Source organism: Ochotona curzoniae, unplaced genomic scaffold (assembly GCF_017591425.1).
Source record: "Ochotona curzoniae isolate NIBS_2020 unplaced genomic scaffold, NIBS_Ocur_1.0 scaffold_4505, whole genome shotgun sequence".
In the NCBI taxonomy this organism is placed as follows: Eukaryota; Metazoa; Chordata; class Mammalia; order Lagomorpha; family Ochotonidae; genus Ochotona; species Ochotona curzoniae.
Window position 1 is genome coordinate 49,017,913 of NW_024467118.1, and position 20,629 is coordinate 49,038,541.

The 20,629-nt window shown below is 40.1% G+C and overlaps 1 protein-coding gene across 1 annotated transcript; it reads right to left on the bottom strand.

Annotated features, from left to right (window-relative positions):
- Positions 1-1,276: 1,276 nt before the first annotated feature.
- MTNR1A (melatonin receptor 1A) lies at positions 1,277-16,824 on the bottom strand. The gene is made up of 2 exons (XM_040966383.1): positions 16,632-16,824; positions 1,277-2,145 (listed from the first exon to the last, which is right to left on the bottom strand). Exons 1-2 carry the CDS (start codon positions 16,822-16,824, stop codon positions 1,277-1,279), a joined length of 1,062 nt encoding a protein of 353 aa, XP_040822317.1.
- Positions 16,825-20,629: the final 3,805 nt, after the last annotated feature.

A 20,629-nucleotide genomic window follows, 5' to 3' on the forward strand; every position in this document is an offset into this window, starting at 1 on the left:
TGAGGCAGATACTAAAATGAACTATTAAAGAATACTGTATTGAGATATGTATAAAAGGCAAACTATTGGTTTGCACTATTTACTTGATGGACTAGAACATCAATCTAGAACATACTCAGCACTATAAGCTAAAGTGTACATCACTGATCCTTTGTCAGTTAAAACATTTATTCATTTTTCTTTCATTTTTTTAAGAAGCAGAGAGAGAGAGATGCTATCTGCTGATTCAATCCCCAAATGCCTGTACATTTTAAGAGGTGACTCAGACTAAAGACAAGAGCCCAGAACTCAGTCTCGGCCTACTACGTGTGTGATACAGACCCAAGCAATGGAGCCATCAGCTGCTGCCTCCAGTATGAGCACTAGCAGGAAGCTGAATTGGAAGGCAGTACTCCAGCAAGGCCCTCTGACTGAGTTGTTAGTATTCCAAGTATGTCTTAATAGCCTAGTCAAATACCCGCTCCGTTTGTCATATTTAATTGAACTGATTGGACAATTTAATGTGTGAATAGAAAAAAATTCAACAATGATACAAAATAATATTAAGCCAAGTACCTTATAAAGTCATACAAATTTTATTCATAACTAATGCTTTAAAATATTAAGGTAACTGATATCTTAATGAAGTTCTGCCATGTTAATTCTTTATCCAGTTAAATGTGCAGCATGTAATATTGAATAGTAAACATTAATGATTACGATATACCCACTACCCAATGCTAATACTGCAAATTGGAAAGTGACTGGTAGTGGCTGTAGTTGACTCAGTCACGGATTTATTTTCAGCCTTGCACTATGTGATAAGAGTCACTCATCTGCCTTTCCCCTTGTATTCCATTTACTCATTTATAATAAAAATGTTCTATTAATGCTTCTACTAGAAATCTTCAGACAGTGTATAGAAGGGATGCAATTACTATTCTTGTGGTATTCATTTACTTTATATTTAAAAAAACTTGACACTCCTACATCACTTGAATGCTTTCAGCATTTTATTACAACCCATTGTCCCTGAAATACATTCAATTAACTTATAAATCTCTATTTATATTTGTGCTGATTTTTAAATTCTTTTAAAAATAAATTCAGATGAGGCCAGTTTGCCTTCATGAGATTCTGGATGAAAATTAGTCGTTCAACAATGTTGACTGTAATACTAGCTCAGAAGTCACAGAAGCAGTCCCTTAAAGACCTCAGAATTTCCTCAAGCAGTTTTTCTGGACACCTATGAAGAGAGAGGTAAACACGACAAGTTTGCCAATAACAATTTACACTCTTAAACAGAGTCCACCTTTATTAGATTGTTGTTGGCTACTAATCGAGAAGGTTTGCATTTAATCCTATGTGCTACATCATTAGAGCCATCCACAAAAAACATTCTGGCTGTACACAGTGAGACTATAATTCTTCTATATTCTTGCCGGAAATTTTGGTTCAGTAATCCATAGATGATTGCATTGAGACAGCTGTTGAAATATGCCATGTAATAACTAGCCACAAACAGCCACTCTGGGATCCTGGATACCATGCTGGTAGGATCTGAGGCCACTGCAAGACCGATGAAATTTAGAGGAGCCCAGCAAATGGCAAAAAGTACAAAAACCACGAACATGGTGACAAAATTCCTGAAGTCCTGCGGTTTCAGTTTAGATTTGTTGTCACGTTTTACTCTCCTTCTGACCTGAAGAACCAGGATCCAAATTCTCAGGTAACAGAAGATGACGATGACCATGGGAACGATGAAATGGAAAACCACCACAGCTATCGTGTACGATGAACTGATAGACTGTGAGAAGGTACAGGAATAGATTCTTGGATCATACTGGAGGGTTCCAGTATGCAGGTTGGGCATCACTGCCACAAACGTCAATATCCATATCAGGAACACATAGCAGAGGGAATTCTTGTTGCTGTACAGCTTGTCATACTTGAGACTGTGGCAGATGTAGCAGTAGCGGTTAACGGCAATCCCAGTAATATTGAATACTGATCCAATGACACTCAAGCCCATCAGGAAGGCACTAATTTGACAGTGTAGATATCCCAGGTTCCATCCATTATTAAATATAGATGCCAGCACCAGGGGGTATGGATAAACAGCCACCACTAGGTCTGCAACTGCTAGGCTCACCACAAATATATTTCCTAAAAAAGAGGTTTATAAAACACAGGTTAATACCAGTTGTACAAGGATTACATGTGTTTTCTTTCACAGTATTAGAGAGAGAGAGCTGTTCCAACAACTTGAACAACCTGGCAATATGAATACTTCTCCACGATCAATGAAGTGGAAGCCTTTTTCAGCAGTAAGGATCCCATTGCTCTTCTTGTCCAATCGAGTCCACTGTTCACAGCTTTGTGTATCCCAAGAATAGGACATATTCCAAGTTCAAAACTATCATTATTGGAATTTTTCAGCTTCTCTCTTTTTTTTGAGAAGTTCTGAGTTCATTCTTTTTATACTATATTGCTTGCATGCTTGATGAAGTAAATTAAATTGTAACCTCCTAACATTTGAAAATAAAACAGTCCTTTTCATACTTGAAGTTTATGTATAATTAACATTATTACAAGACTTTTTATCAAAGAAACAAAGCAAAATTGCAGACAAAAAAAAAGACAAAATTAGCTCCATTTAATTTGAAATTTCAGAGAAATTGTTATAAAAGCAAATTCTTTAAATTGGTTAAATTATCCCAAATTAAACTATAAGGGCAAATTAATTTTCCCCACAGATCAGTCACAATTACCAATGAAAGATTTAAATTCCTAAATAAACATATATTCATACTTAGTTCAAAATGTTTAATACATTATATATAAAATATGAAACTATGCAACAAGCTCAACTGTCATTTAAATGGTACATTTTCATCCAGAATCTCATGCAGGCATACTGGCCTCATCTGAATTTATTTTTAAAAGAACTTAAAAATTAACACAAATGATGTCATAGATTTTTTCATGACTTTAATCCTAGGATCCATTAATTCGATAGTAATTGTGTTTGATTACTGTTCCAATAATTACTTTAATTAAATCATTAATTTAATTTTCTTTGAATTAATCCCATTTTAGAAATGTTTGGAAAAAACAAGCCACAGAGACTATGCACATGTGGCTGCCAGACAGCTCAGATCACAGTATTATAACAGCTGCTCAAGCTTATATAATATGTATGTTGGAGAGTCAGCAGGAGGGAAAAGACAACTCCTTTTTCCATTAAGAACTCCACTAAGCAGCAATGATTAAAACATCCCACCACCATTATATGCATCCTAAGGTCATCTACTCTTGTTTTCAGCTGTGTACAACTTCAGAGTGATTAGCAACACATCAGTTTTCACAGATATCCAGGACAATCTGACTAGCATAACAATGCATTTGGAAATATATGATACTGTCTGTCACGGCTAGCAATTTATTTGCTGTTGACTTTAGCATATCCATATTGTGGAAAATCACAGCATATTAAGATTGAGAGGTTTACTCTTCAGTGACCACTGCTTTTAGAGATAAGGAAAATGGAACTATGGACTTAAATTTGGTTGAAATCACAAAACAAGCTAGTGAAAGAATCAAGAACACAAGGATGTTCACAATTACTGGTTTTGTTCATTGCATTCCCCTAGTAAAATGTATGTACTCGTAACAGATATGAGATCCAATAATAACCCCGCTGGCCAGGACGGGTCTCTTCTGCTGTAATTCTACAAAAGCATATTAGAACTATGAACTTATAAAGAGATATTTTTTCCCTAGGGACCACTATCTTGACCAATGGACTCACAAATTCTCACAGCCACAGAGATGGAAACTTCCTGGGCTCAACAATACAGAATACTACCAGTGATATGGCTACATTGCTGATCCATTGCGAGCAACAGAGATCCACACAAAGAAACTATCCTCAGGAACGTTACCCAGACATGAGTTGTATAATGATTATAAAGGACTGCATTCATAATCAAAATGGACAGTATTTTGCCCTGATGAGAATGCAAATGGATTTGCGCTTCCTCCCCTTTAATATTCTTAATTCTTCTATCAAGCTAACATCCACGGACTTAAAAGAAACCATGTTCAAACCTGTATTGTCCTTCTAAGCACTGCTTCTAAGTAACTCACTTTACAGCGTCTGTACACATCTGTATAACAATGGGGTCATGCTCTTCGAATTCACTGGGTTTATCCCATCTTTAAACAGCCAATCGGTTTCCCCATATCCTTGCCAGCAGTTTTTGTTAGCTGCTTTCTGTATGTAGGCCATTCTCTAACAGTTAGGAAACCTGAGCATTTTTTCATGTGTCTTATAGCCTTTTGAAAATTGATTTTTTTCATCTGGTGACCAGGTTTCATTAATCAGAAAATAAATTTCTAAAAAATTAGTCATAGGCCCAGAGCAATGGCCTAGCAGCTAAAGTCCTCACCTTGAATGCACCAGAATCCCATGTGGACGCCGGTTCTAGTCCCGACAGCTCCACTTCCCATCCAGCTCCCTGCTTGTGGCCTGGGAAAGCAGTCGAGGACAGCCCAAGGCCTTGGGACCCTGCACCCATGTGGGAGACCTAGAGGAAGTTCCTGGCTCCTGGCTCAGGATCGGTTCAGCTCACTTGGGGAGTGAATCATTGGACAGAAGATTTCCTCTCTGTCTCTCGTCCTCTCTGTATATCTGACTTTGTAATAAAAATAAATAAATCTTTTTAAAAAATTAGTCATAAACACCCACCAAGATCATGAAGCCAAATGTAGAAATAAGGACTAAAATAACGATGAGTATTTCTTCTTTACTTTATTGTGAATCATTTGCAACTATATTAATCTTTTTTGTCCTTTTCATTCTCCTATTCCCCTATCATGTAACATGTATTATTAGTGAACTCTGGATCTTAGTATAAATTAAGTCACAGGTTATCAAGCAGGAAAATATGAATCCCTGGGGAAAACTATGAAAATTATGCAAAGAAGAACAAGGAACTATATCACTTTTAGAAAGAGCATATTTTAAGTTTTATATGGGATAATTTCATGATATTAGTTGGAATACAGTTGTATCAACTTTATCTGAGATTATGGCTAAAAGATATACATATGTGTGTATGTGTTATATGTGTGTACATGTAGGAAAAGAATTACACACAATGCTATATCACAGAAATATATATATTATACATATGTGTATATCTGTGTTTGTATAAATATATATATATATAAAACAAGTCAAAATAATAAGTTGCCAAGAAGTGGACTGTACTGGACTTGAGCCTAATTTAGCTAAGGTAAAACTTTGTTCCCCAGAAATCCCTTCCTTGCGCAGTTTACATGTCCTCATGGTTCACAAAAAAAATTGTTAAGATTTGGAAGATTCAGCATATTTTCTTTCTTTTCCTTTTCTTTTTTAATACTCAGAAAGTACAAGTAGAGAACTATGCACTATGGCAGCCCCAACCTTAACTAATGAAAGTCTTCACTAGTTGAGACTCTAACAATCTCCTAGCCTAGATCAGATTCTTATCCTTTATTAGTCATTTTTCAACATTTTAAAAATCCCACACTCTCCAAGCCTCAGGCTGACTTGCATTTGAATGAATACACCCACATCACTTTGTCACTTTGCTTTTATATGAGTTACATAGAAATCCTTCATCCTGCCTGACACCATTCCTTGAGTTTAAGATTTTCGCCGACGATGTTTCCACAGCTCTAGCCCTCTCGTTCCTAACAAAGTAATGATCAGATCTGTGGAGTGATGCACCAAGAATAAACTTCCCTGTGTGTTCTCTTCAGAATGCTGGCTTGGCCTCCTGGCTACTTCTGCACACCCACTACCAATGTCTGTCCCAGGAGCCCTTTACCAGGCCGGTGCACTTGCCCCCCTGGAGTTTCTATGAGTGCTAGGAGCCTCCATTTGTCTCTCAGCTTTGTCCTTATCCAAAATTGCCCTCAGCGGCCAATGACCAAATACAGTGGAGGATGAAAGACTTGCTCTCTTATCTCATATAATGGAAGTGAGGATGAGTTTGTGTCCAGGAACCCAATTTAGGGATCAGGCCATCTAGACTTGGACTAAGAATCCTGTCATTGCCTGACTCAGCCTTGTGATAACCCGCTTTCCTCTGGTACTTAGTAAGTTTCTTCCCTCACTCAAGCTGGGGAGTTGAAACTCTGCCTTAGGCTCTGTTCACAGGCAAGCTAAGATAGGATTTTCAGGTGATGAGGAAATGTGATAGCTCACAGGTTTATGGGTAGGAAAAGAAGAACTGCATACCATGCTATCTCACAGAAATTAACTAACCAATTACCAGGCTACTATTGGGAAGAAGAACCAGACTCTTAACTGTTTACTGGCATAGCTGTCCTGCTATATGTGGACATACTTTCAGTAGCAAAGTGACATGTCACAACACACAATTGCACAGGGCTTTATCTCCTTCTAAAATTCCAGTCCAGGCCTAGGGCATGAGTTTTGCATTCTCACTGTGAGTGTGAAATCCGGCACATAGTGGGTAATCCGGTGCAGTTTGTTAAATGAGTTAATTCACACTCAGTCTCTAAACTATACCTACACAAAGCAGGACTTGCTTGCTCTTTTGCTGTGGTCTGCCAGTCTGTCAGTTTTTCTCAATAAGCCAATATTCATTGCTCCTTTCACTTCAGTCTGGACTTTAACTGTAGGAAAAGCAAGATTAGAGACCCACTAAATTATTATTATTCAGGAAGATTTAAAATGAACAAAAATTGCTGTGCTTGAATTTTAGCAGAAATGTCATAAAACCAGCTCAGATGGGGTGGGGAGTGACCCTCAGATACACTGGAAGCAAATCCATAGACTGAGATCTGGGAAGACAGGTTAAATAAAGAATCTATAAATGTGGTTTTTATTTTTGAAAATGTCATGTGAATATGAGTGGCACAGCAAGCAAAGTTGAGGTGTAATCATTGAGAATTTTTCATTGTCAACACAAAGGAATGTGACAGGCTTTATTTCTGGATGTCAAAACACACATGCCATATCTTACTCTTAAAAGGACTTGGTTTTAGCAACTTATCTTTTCAGATAACTAAGGTAGTGTGGGCCAGATGTTTAGACACAAAACACACCTGGATTCCTATCCCGGCTACACCATTTGCTGAAATTACCTTGGTAGGTTATGGCTTCCCAGGGCCTCAATCCCGTACCAAGCATAAATCAAGATCATTAAGGCTCTCATGAGGAATTCAGAGGCGGGTGGCACATGTGTGGCTTGGCTTAACACATGATCCTTACATCTCTGTGTTATGGGACACACCACAAGGCTCAGCCCTGGTAAGGAGTCTCCCATGATTCCTGCACCCTCCCAGGCATCTTTCCAAGCAAATACACCTCCAGTTAGCTCTCCTTTCCCTCTGGTTCTCAGCCTGAAGCTCTGCTTCCAAACTTTTAAACAAGGCTTGCCACAACACTGCCTTTACTTCCTTCCCACTAATTCTACTTCACACTCCTGGCTTCTACTCACAGCAGTTAAACTTTGCTTCAGCGTCTACCTGGATTCCACCCACGTTGCTTGAACATCTTGACAGTCTTTAGTGATATTAGCAATATTCTTGTTGCTCCCTTATCTTCAGTCTTTACCCATCTCAAATATAACATTCTGCTCATCTAATGCATTGTCCATACATGCCCCGTTCACATAACTCTGTACACTATAATACACTTGTCACCTAACACAGTGTTGATACCCTCCCCTGCTCATTTAACCCACTGAACACAGCATATTTTAACACACTGTCCATGCAATCTGCTGGCTAGCTCCCCTAATCTCACTTGTCCTTCTAGCTCTTCCAGCTTTCTTCATTTCACTGTGGTACAGTTTCTTTAACTTGATTGCTGACTCTGCTACTATAAAAAGAACCTGGTTGGGCCCGGCGCGGTAGCGCAGTGGTTTAAGTCCTCGCCTTGCACGCACAGGATCCCATATGGGCGCCGGTTCTAATTCCGGGCGGCCCCGCTTCCCATCCAGCTCCCTGCCTGTGGCACGGGAAAGCAGTCAAGGACAGCCCAAAACTTTGGGACCCTGCACCCACGTGGGAGACCCAGAAGAGGCTCCTGGCTTCGGAATGGCATAGCATCGGCCGTTGTGTTCACTTGGGGAGTGAATCATCGGACGGAAGATCTTCCTCTCTGTCTCTCCTCTCTGTATATCCACCTTTCCAATAAAAATAAAAAATAAATCTTTAAAAAAGAAGCTGGTTGATAGATTTTTTTACCTGCTGTTATTGATATAATGTATATTTAATAAAAGGGAATAAGACCACCTTCAGTAGTTTAAAGTCATACACATAAACCTCATGTTGTTGTCTGGATTTCAGCTGGTTTGAAAGGAGAGAAATTCCACTAGGAATTTTCATATTCAAGTTCTTCTCAGAAAGGTGTTTAGGGAGATATCTAAATGTAAAAATCCTCCTTACATCCAGATTGATTCAGTTTTTTATCCTTGAACTGAAGACAAATTATGATGTCTATATTATTTTCACCTTAGGAAATTTAGAATGAAAGTTCAAAAAAGATAAAAAATATTTAATAATTCAGCCATAACATAACAGGCAATCAAAAGACCTACATTAACTCTACTTAGAACAATATTTTAAGTATATATAAATATATATATTAAAACATGTAACTTAGAAATACATATATACAATTTATTTGAAAAAAGAAAAGGCAGACAGAGATTCCATTGACTGGTTCATTCCCCAAATGCTGATTGTGGTATTGGGCCAGAAAAAGCCCGGAGCCAATATGGATGAGAGGAGCCCAAGTTCTTGGGACATCTTCCTACACCTTTCCAGGTGCATTAGCAGGAAACTGAATGGGAAGCAGAGCAGCTGGTACTGAATCTGCTGTTCAGATATGGGTTGGGATGTGACAAGTGGAGATTTACCTGATATACTACAACAGCCCCACGAGAAAGTCTTTATGTCCTTACACATTTTCCCAATCTAGAAGGACTCAGTAAGAAGCCCAATTTACGCAAACAATTTCACTACCCTGAGTAATAGCTCTGGCATACTAAGAATTATCATCATTATATTCAAAATATATTAAAATATTACCATACTTATCTATTAAAATAAATTGATAAGAGAGGAAAAAGCTAACCATAGAGAAGAGCAATTTCTTTCTTTTTTTTTTTTTAAAGATTTATTTTTATTATTTTTTCATTGGAAAGGCAGATATATAGAGAGGAGAGACAGAGAGGAAGATCTTCCGTCCGATGATTCACTCCCCAAGTGAGCGCAACGGGCCGATACTATGCCGATCCGAAGCCAGGAGCCTCTTCTGGGTCTCCCACGCGGGTGCAGGGTCCCAAAGCTCTGGGCCGTCCTCGACTGCTTTCCCAGGCCACAGGCAGGGAGCTGGATGGGAAGCGGGGCTGCCGGGATTAGAACCGGCGCCCATATGGGATCCCGGGCGTGCAAGGCGAGGACCTTTAACCACTTGCGCCACCGCGCCGGGCCCGAGAAGAGCAATTTCTAAAAATGCAAAATCTGAATCCATTTTTAAGTACTTAAACAGTGTTCAAAGATACAGAAATTTCAAATATTATACTCTGCCTTAAACAGAAAAATACATTAATCTATCATACCTCTATATCAATACTGCTAAACAGCAATTTATTCTGCCTCCTGGATTATCATGTTTAAATCACAATCAACTTTAAGCATGGTAACTCATATAGTCCTTACAACATTTATACTGCCCCCAAACTGGTAAGTAAGGAAATAAAACAAGTAATTTGTCCAGGGCACACCCACTTTTCAGAGGGAACATACCAAAAACCTATAGGTGCCTATCACACAACTAATAGGTAAGTAATGCTTCCTCTAAAAAATCCATAAATGCACTGCACATACACAAACAACATTTTAAAAGCTCATTGGAGGGATCAGACATTTAGCAAAGTGGTTAATATGCCTAGATCAGAATGGTGGATGCCAAAGGCTGGCTCTGATTCTTTGACTCATTCTTTCTGCCAATGTAGACCCTGTGTAACAGCAGGTGATGGCTCAAGAAATTGAGTTCTTTCCATTAAGAGATCTAGGTGGAGTTTCAGGCTCCAAGCTTCAGCCTGGGCCAGACATGGATATTGTGGCCATTTAGAGAATTATTAGTGAGTTGAAAATCTCTCTTTCTTTCTCTCTCTCTTATTTGCTTTCTCCCTCTCTATGCATTTCTTCCTGGCTTTCAAATTAAAAAAAAAAAAAAAAAGAAGTTAAAAGAGTGTTTTCTATTCCTAAGGAAAAATATAAGAGGGAATACTAATAACTGATAATAAATTTTATCATCTGCCGAACAACCATATTAAAATTTAACAGGCTAGTCCTTAAACAGTACTTCAACAGCTTTTCAGAGTATATCACTATTTTCCCAGGATAGGGAGCCAGTGTATTATTTCCAAAAAGTTTCACTTTATTTCTTTCAGTAACTAATTTCCTTAAAGTTCTATCATCAATCAGACATTTCACGTGGATTAATTTTCACATTTCCCTGATTCTTACTTCCCAGGTCTACTTAACACTCCACCAATCAGCTATCAACTAATTTCCAAATTTCTCCCCCCAAATTTTTCTGCTATATAAGCATGTTTCTATTTTTCTACATCTGCACCACATGTCTTATTAATAAAAGAAACAAAAAAGCATAAGATATCTTAATAGGAAATAATATGTCTGCAGTCAGCAGCCTCAGCTAACACAGGCTGAACACGGCATCTTGCATTTTGACAAGCCATCAGGGACGAACTGGTCATTCATATTCTAACTTGCAATATAAGAATGTAATAATACTTAGTCAAATGAGTGCCCAACTTCAGAAGCATGAAGACCACTTAAAATCAGAATGAGTAAGCATCAACTTAAATCATAAACAATTCAAACTAACTCCCAATAACCTGAAATATATTCACCACTCCAACAGACAGGTTTTATTTTTTATGATTTATTCTGAGACTAACTCCATCAATAATTGCCAGAAGTATAGAGCTCTGTGAAATGAATAAGGATAAATCTTGGAGCATCTCAACAAGAACATGCAGAAATTTCTTATCTTCTACATTTTTAACTTACAATAAAAGTCACTGAGATATCACGTACAGTCCTCAGGTTTGAGGCCAACTTGACAATTCAACCTATTGAGAAATGAGAAAATTAGAGAGCTGAGGAGCTATCTTTTTGGAGTAAATGATACCAATGACACCATGCCAAGTTCTATGAAGACACAAACACGTGTCTCTAAGAACAATTCACTACCTTTGTGGTAAACTAGAAACTTGTAAGAAAATGTATGAATTACCGTATTTTAGAAAGTTGGGCAACTTTAAACATACTTAGGAGAAAGAAGAAAACTCAAGGTACCTAAGAAAAACTTTACTATTCACCTCAAACATTCCAGCTATTATTTATAAAAGTTGTTAATAAAGAATAAGTTTTAGAAAAACCTACCGAGATTTAGTAAGACTTCCAAGGCAAATACTTTTCAAAGAATGTATTTTTAAAAAAACAGAACCAATGAATGTCAGTAAGAACAAATAACAGAAGTTTCTATCTTATACTATTTTATTTTTGGTCAGCTTTCAAGCTTGCGAAGAGAAAAATGCTTCCTAAAGATAACAAAACTAAATTCAGTTTTATCTATGGTTAACTTAGTATCCAAAATTGCTACCAAGAATATTTTCTTATGAGATAAAGGGCTACAAGAATTGAAAATCAAACCGATCACATGTTTGGGAGTCTGAAACCACTGCCCAGTTTCCAGGGGTCTCTAGCAATTACCTCAACAAACCTGTAAAATGTTCTACACTGACCAGTGGATAACAGTCATAATACCGTAAACAATAGGTAAGCATGCAAAGAGAAAATTAAGAAAATAGCTCCATAAGTAAAACAAAAAAAAGTTTTTCTTTATTCAATAATTCTAATATTATGAGAAAGTTTAGGAAGAAAATAATAAGACAGCTATCGGTTTGGAAATTGTATTAAGCATGAACTTGTTGGCTTGAACTCATTTTCCATGTCTGCAGTTCCAGTGAGGTCATCACTTTCGAGTGGTAGAACACTTGTTCAAAAAAGTTTCTGGAAGCTTTGGAGCTGACGCCCTTAAAATTGGAAACAGCTTGGACATATAATAATCAGCCTTTGAATATCAGACCTACTTGCTGTGTGGTGATAATGGTTATCACAAAAGGGACAATTATGTAATATTTGCATAATGTTAAAAGAACTGCTAGCATCTTAAAGCTTCAATTTCCGGTTGAGTTCGCTTTCTATCAATTCTCTACTTTCAAAAGTAAAACTAAAAAGAAATTAACATTTAAAAATAAATGCTGAGGTAAGTATTTGACCTAACAATTAAGCTGCTGATTAGAATCCCTGTATGCAATACCAGAGGATGTAGCTTTGAGTCCCAGCTCTGCTCTCAATTGCAGCAGCCTGATAATGGGCTCCCCTGGAGAAGGGGTGATGAATCCAGTAGCTGGTTCTCTGTCGTTGTAGGAGACCCGGATTGGACCACCCCTCGCTCATGGCTACAGCCTGGCCCAGCCCCAGCTGGTGCTGACACTGGGAAAATGGGAACTCTCTGTTGGCCATTCTCTCATCTCTCAAATAAATTAAATAAATAAATGAATAAAATTTTGAAAAAAATTCCATAGGACAATTAAAAAAGAGCTAACTACAGAATACATAATATTAGATTATATTATTATGGAATACATAATGTAATATTCCCATTGTTTATATAATATAACTTCAAATTACAGATGAGTGGACAGGCTGATGGACAGATGTATTGATAAGCTGAATCAAAGCTTATCTTCCCAAAAACAAAGCGAGATAAGCATTTTGGCAGATACAGAAACTGAGGCTTAGAGTTCAACAGCTAGACATAAAACAAACTACCAAGAAATATACTGCAGGAAATGGGCAAACATTTCACAAAGGAACAAGTCCAAATGGCAAACAAACATATGAAAAAATGTTCCAGCTCCCTAGCAATAAGGGAAATCCAAATTAAAACATCGATGAGGTACCACCTAACACCAGTAAGATTGGCCCACATAAACAAGAACACCAACGACGCTTGCTGGCGAGGATGCGGGGAAAAGGGAACCCTACTCCACTGCTGGTGGAGCTGCAAATTGGTACAGCCTTTATGGAAATCAGTCTGGAGAACACTCAAACAACTCAAAATCTGCATACCATATGACCCAGCAATAGCACTCCTAGGAATATATCCAAAACACCTGTTTTACGACAAACCAACATGCATCCCTATGTTCATTGCAGCACAATCAGTAATTGCGAAAACATGGAAGCAACCGAAATGCCCATCAGCAGAAGATTGGATAAGAAAGCTTTGGTTCATCTACTCCATGGAATACTACTCAGCTATTAAAAAAACCAAAATGCAGTTCTTTGTGGCTAAATGGGCACAACTGGAAACTATAATGCTAAGGGAAATTGCAGACCAAAGACACAACACGGATTTTCTGACTTAACTCTTGTGCCCCTTTCAATGTACAGGCTTTTGTTCTTGACTGAGTAATACTGATTCTTCATCAGTGAATTTGGGGTTTTAGCTTTTTTTTATCTGCCTGAGAAGCTTGTCATATGGACAAATGAAGCAAAATGCAGGAAAGCTATCTGAAAATTGTGACTTGAGCTGTATACATAAGTACTAAGTACTAGGCACTTTAGCAAGAAAATAAGACACTTTCTGCATTGTAAAAGAAATGAGACCAACAGCTGTCTGAGACAAGTATTATGCAAGCGGTATTCCACCAGGTTCATACTTTCAGACTTCGAAATGTTTCAAGAACAAATACATATTTTTTAAAAGATTTTTGTTTATTGGAAAGCCAGATATTTCGGAGAGGAGGGGAGACAGAGAGGAAGACTGTCCATCCACTGATTCACTCCCCAAGTGGCCACAAAGGCCAGAGCTGAGCCAATCTGAAGGCAGGAGCCAGGAGCTTCTTCTGGGTCTCCCACTGTTTTTCCAGGCCACAAGCAGGGAGCTAGAAGGGAAGCGGGGATTAGAACCAGCGCCCATATGGAATCCTGGTGCGCGTAAGGCAAGGACTTTAGCCGCTAGGCTACCACAACGGGTCCAATAGATAGCTTTAAAAAACAACCTAATTCACAATGGGCATTTGATACTGCAATTGAGACACTGTTTAGTACACCTGCATTCCATAATGGATGGGTTTGAATCCCAGATCCTCTTCTAACTTCCAGCTAATGCTCCCCCTGTGAATGAGCAGGCAGTGGCTCAATCACTTGGGTTCTTGCCCCTCATGTGGAAGGCACAGACCCCAGCCCCAGCTGTTTTAGGCATTTGAGACGTAAACTAGTGCACAGAATATTGTTCTCTGTTTCAAAACAAATTTGAAAAATGTAAACTTAATTCCCATAATAATTATGAGTGTTATAAACTACTTATAATTTTAATTTCAAAATGTATTACTTATTTTTATTTTGTTTGAAACTCAAAGAAAAAAAAAAAACAGACACACAGAGAGATCTCTCACCCCCTGGCTCACTTCCCGAGTGCACACACGATCCAGCACTGGGCCACACTAACACCAGGAGCCTGCCATCTGGGCCACCAGCTATTTTCACTATCATTTCTGCCTCCAAGGATCTGATTTAGCAGGCAGCTGGAACTGAGGGATGAACCTACACCGAAACCCAGGCACTTGAACATGCAGCATCCTAACGGTTGTACAAAATGCTCATTCCAAAAGTAACAGTGTTTAAGTTGTAAATGTTCACCTTCTATGCTATCAGGGGTCCTTAGAAGGTATAACAAGGTAATACCACTTCTGGTATCCAAGTTTGAACAACAGAAAGTAAGCATACTGCCAGTATCTAAGACCCTATTGGCTATCTGGAGCCTGTGTGTGCTATGATTGGCCAGTACCTCCACTCTGAGGTTAGCATCTTCCTTGGGAAGTCCAGTGCCAACAAACTCTCATGAAGGGATTTGGGAAAAAAACTAACTACAATTATACCAGATTTTTCAAAAGAAGGGGCTAATTTAAGGTTGAGTTGGTTTGGTGTTTTTAATCTAACATTTTATATTCTCTTCTTTCCAGATTTTCACATCTAAAAATCAAGAAAATAAACCTACTGGAAGTGGAAGAACTGAACAGTCATGACACTGTAAGAAGCATTCCCACACTTAGATTTGACTCGAATGTCTCTGTCTCTATTTTGAATTGCCACCTCTTCCAGGAAGCCTCAGATGGCTCACACTGTGATGTTTGATCCATGTGAACAAGAAGTGTCATCATTAAAATAAGGAAATACAAGAACGCAACAGATGCACGGTCGGGGAGGATCTTGCAGTCAGCTTCAAGAATGCAGTATTTTATAGCTCCTCCTCTCTAAAAGCTGCTTATACATCAGCAAAACTGTGCGAAAAGAGTGCTTTAAAAAACACAAGTACACTTGTTCTAGGTGTGTGAAGATCATCCACACGAAAGTTCTTCTAAAACTCAAACTTGTGCTACAGTTCTTGGTGACCAAGAAGCAGGGTGAGCTCAGAACCCATTACTTAGGTGTGTACCCTCCTAGTGGCTTACACTGCTTTCCACTAGACAATGACTAACAAGGATTCTGTCACCACACCTGCCCCCAAGGCCAGCTGTTGTGAAGGCAAGGAGGGGATGAACCCATCCTATGAGGCTCAATTATAGGCCGCCTTATTCAGCTGACTTAACTCCAATTCATAAACTCAGCTGTTTATTAAATTATGGATGGTCCCAAACATGACACACACAGAGAGAGAGAGAGAACGCTACTCAAAAAGAAGGTAAAAAAATGAGAGCTGCTATCAACTATCTATTTTTTTTTTTAGAACCAAAAAAAAAAAAAAAATCACTCTGACCACACTGGTCAGTCCACGGTTCTCCCCCACTCCACCCCGAGTTTGCCTGGACAGGAAGCCAGGTGGCTACTTCATCAGCATGCACCGCTGTCAACATCCTCCGTCTTAGGGAGAAGCTGCCACAGGCTCCTCCCTACAAGAATCCAGCTTGAGTGCCACATTATCTGCACGTGTAAAAGTCCCCTGTACTAGCGCCACAGATGGAAGCACTTCCTATCTCTCCCCCTCCCCCCGCACAGACACACATGCACACACATACAATGTGTGTATCTCAAATAAGTAAATACATCTTTTTTAAACAAAACTGTATTTCGACAAGGTACATTTGTGCACCTGGACTAAGTAGCACAAGCACTTTCAGGACATTACACTTCTTTCCGATTACACGCCAAGAATGGAAAACTGCCGACAACGCAACTAAGCACTGGGGCAAGCCTGAGGAACTTCGCGTGTTTCCGCCAAGTTGGGAAGACTCGGTTTTTCCAGAACAACCGTTCGGTGCGCCGCTGTGATTCGACGCCACTTGTGAGGGAACTTCCACAGGCGCTGCCAGCGCCCGGCAGCCCAGGAAGCTCAGGCAGCGGGAAACCCACGCAAGTTCAGGGACGGGACGCTGCCCACTCGCTGACCCCGGGGAGCAACCCGGGCGACAGGCTTGGGACTCTGTCGGGACAAACGGGACGCGTGCAAGGGGCTGCCCTACCTGCGTTCCTGAGCTTCTTGTTGCGGTACACGGACAGGATGACCAGCAGGTTGCCCAGAATGTCCACCACGATGGTGAAAATGAGGATGAAGGCGAGCGTGGAGCCCAGCCACGAGGGGCGCGGCCGCGCGCCGTCCCCGCCGCCCGGCGCCTGCTGCGAGGCGTTCAGCAGCGCGCTGCCATTGCCCTTCATGGTCCCCGCGCCCGGCCACCTCACGGCCGTCGCCGGGCCATCGCCCCGCCGCCGCCACCGCCGCGGCCAGAGCCCCGAGGGGCCCGCGCGCCACTTTTTATGGCTCGCCTCAGCCGTTCCCACGCCACCTCCGCCCCGCGGCCGGACGCCGCTCCGGGAGGCCCCGGCCCGCGCGGGCGGCCACAGCACGTGCCGGCAGCGCCCCCGTGCGGAGACCCGGCGACACCGAGGGAATCCCGATCCGTCGCCTGGTCAGCCTCCCTGGGCGGGGGGGACGTGCAACTCTTACTGACCCTAACTCACACTGAAGTTTCTCAGCCAGGATGTACCCCAACATCCTTATCCGCAAAATGGGAATAAAGTCATATCTAGCGCATCAACCAATAGAGGAAACGTGGACAAAATCATCCACGCAGGCCTATTTTTCGTTGGATATTGCTCTATTTTACACTGTGCTGAATGTTTCTGAGAATTAAATGAGATTCGAATAGAGCAGTGCAAACATTTTGACATGATAGTTGTGTGTGTGTATTTTCTTATATACCAGTAAAAAATGAAACAGAGAATCTAATATTCAATACACTAGAGTAAAATTGCCAGAAAAGAACTTATCCAGTTTGGGAAAACACTGGGCAGAATGAGCACACACACACACACACACAAAATCAAAAACACTGTAATCTTCCTGTTAAAGAAAATGTAAAATAATAGAGAGAAGCACCACATTCCTTCGATAAAAGCTGACATTTTTCATTTTCTCCATATGCATTAGATATATCCAATAAAAATAATGATGATGACGATACAGTTCCCTGAAGGAGTAAGAAAAAAAGTGTAGGAAAGGGTATTTGAATAAGATGAATAAGAAAGTTATAACTTAGTGATACAAGAATGAATTTTAAAATGCAATAAATAAAGCTGTTAACTTCATCGACAGTGATCAATACAGTTCAGATGAAAATTAGCATTTCAGCTCAGTGGGAGAGGTTTTAGAGCAGTTATGCACTTAAAGAAGTTGTGGTAAATATGTGCATAGAGTGTGTGATGAGGCTAAGTTGTGTGCCAAAGTCACAAAGCAAACACTGGTTTGGGGCAGGAGTTGAAGCTTGCTCTCTCTCTGGCCCAAGGCAATGCGTCTCGCTACTGGGAGGCTGTGTTTCTCAGCAGGCATAGAACTGACAACAGAAAAGGTAGGTTCTTGTATCTTTTAGATTTATTTTTTTGCAAAGGCAGAGTTGCGGGGGGGGGGGGTGCTTCCTTCTGCTGGCTCACTGCCCAATGGCTGGAACACAGAGTCCCAAGGACTTAGATCATTGTCCACTGCTTTCCCAGGTCATAAGTAGAGAGCTGGATCAAAAGTGGGGTAGCAGGGACTTGAACCAGCACCCATACAGAATGCAGGCACTGCATGCAAAAGTTTAGCCAACTATGCCACTGCACTAGCCCCGAAGTTCTTATATTCAAAAAACAAAACAAACAAGCAAAAATGACACCATGTCAAGGAAAGGCCAGAAAAACGACAAAAGTAATTTGGAACATATCTAAAGACAAAACATTAGTGACCTTAATGATATAAATAACTTTATCCAAATAAGGAAAAAGAAGTACAAACATATTTAAAGTTTATAACTAAGCTAAGCTTGAGAATGTGTCATAGTCTCATTTAAAAAATAATTTTAGAAACCATGCAGTTAACATTCTTGCCACCACTCAAAAATATTAAAACTGGTAGTAACCAGTCTTATTTAAATAAACAAAGGCGGTGATGTTGTGTAACATACCAAGCCTCTACCTATGGTGCTGGCACCTCAAATGGCCACCAGATGTCCTCACTGCTCCACTTCTTATCCAGCTCCCTGTTTATGGCTTGGGGAAGTAACAAAGGACAGTCCAAGTGCTCGAGACCTCGCATCCATCGCAATCATTTAGGGAGTGAACCACCAGACAGATGATCTCTCTCTCTTAATTTCTCTCTCTCCTTATTGCTGTGACTTTGCCTTTCACATAAATAGAAATAACTAAAAATAACTATTTTCTGAAAAAGAAAGTAAAGCATTCCTTGGCAAACCTACAAAAAACTTAAATATGTGTATAATGTTTTACTCATTAACTCTGCTAAATAGAAAAACATACAGCAAGTGTTTGAGTATGTAAGGCCACACGGTTGCTTCTGAAAGCGTTGTCTGTAAAACTTGAAACCTGACCCTCTTAGAGTTTCGGCTTTTATATATGGTTGAATGTGATCCACAGATGCACTGCAGCAGCACAGATGGCAAACCCTGTTCCTACAGGACAGCAAGTACAGTGGTGGCAGAGCACACAGAACCCACTCGCCCTGTTCTCTGGCCTGTGTAATGAGAAAAGGGCGGCTCAGAAGTCATGATCACTGGGGGAGAAAAGGGGAGTGGAATGGAGAAACCACAGAAAAGCGAGAGCTGGAGAGAGGCTCCTGGGCCTCTGGGCGCCCACATCAGAAGCCTGGGTGTTGCTGCATGGTGCATGGGATCAGCGTCTAAAGCGGCTCAGCAAAAGGCAGGCCATCTAAACTGAGCCTGCAGCTGTCACGGAGTTGCGGATGAAGCCCTGCCCAGAACACTACCTATTGGAACAAAGAAAACTGCAGCAAATGGAGGAAGAAGATAGAAGTTAGACCACCCAGAAGTTAGCGTTGGTATGGTCCATAGTGCAATCCAAAATTATACAACAAATGAAGTCAACATCTACGGGCTGTGTCAGATAGCAACACACTGGCCGACGTACACCCTGGCATACACACACACACACTGCAGTCCCATAAGATCATAATGCTTGGTGACACTGTACAGTCATCCTGGCTTATGTAAATACCTGCAATTCTGTTATATTCATTGACAAAATCGCCTAATGACACTTTTTTTTAGTAAGTATCCCTACTATGAAGTTATACATGACTGTATCTATCAATCAAACACATTCTAAACATTCTGTAAAAGCAATCAAATGCCATGTAATGAATGAAATGTTGGAACTAACAACCTCAGCAGAGAAATGGGAAATCTCAAAAGGGAGATGGAAGCAAGAAACCAGAAATCTAGGATTGATAAAAGACAATTTCAGAAACTGAAGGCTCATTGCAAGGAACCTAATTACCAATAGAAAATGTGTCAGAAGAAAGAGTATATGTAAACATAAATCACCTGAGATTATCCAATGTGGAAAACCGAGAAATGACCCACTGAAAAATGAACAAAGCTTCCAATAGCTATTAGATTGTAGTAATTAAAATATTAGCCGGAAATAAAATGGTGCAGAAAAAATGTTTAGAGAAATCAAAGATGTTAAGAGATGATTACACATACAAGAGATTAAGTGAACAGCAAGTAGCATAAACAAAAGCAGCCAGGAAGGTACGCCAGAGTTACACTGCTTCTAGCCAAGGAAAGCAAGCAATATTACATACCGCTAAGCACACAGCATCTAACTTCTCAGAAACCATGGTAGGATGGGCTTGGCACAGCTACCAAGACACAACTTGGGACATTGGAGTCCCAACTCTGCTACCTGTTCCAGACTCCAGAGAATGGATCAGGGGACCAGATGTCTGCCACCCATGTGGGAGAGCTGAGTTGAGTCCAAGCTGCTGACATTGGTCTAGCCTCGCTGCAGGCAACTGTGGAATGAACCAACACACGGAAGATCTCTGTTCCCCTCTCTCTAGTTCTCCTTCTGCCTCTGTGCTTCTGTGCTTGTGTGTGTATGTGGGTGCCATTAAAAAAAGAAAACTAAAAATTGTAAAAAAATAAATAAATAAATAAAAAACTATAGC

Coding starts and splice junctions, on each gene's coding strand:
- MTNR1A (XM_040966383.1), bottom strand. CDS start 16,824: ATGAAGGGCAATGGCAGCGCGCTGCTGAACGCCTCGCAGCAGGCGCCG. Junction 2,146..16,631: donor CAAGAAGCTCAGGAACGCAG/GTAGGGCAGCCC, acceptor CCTCTTTTTTAG/GAAATATATTTGTGGTGAGC.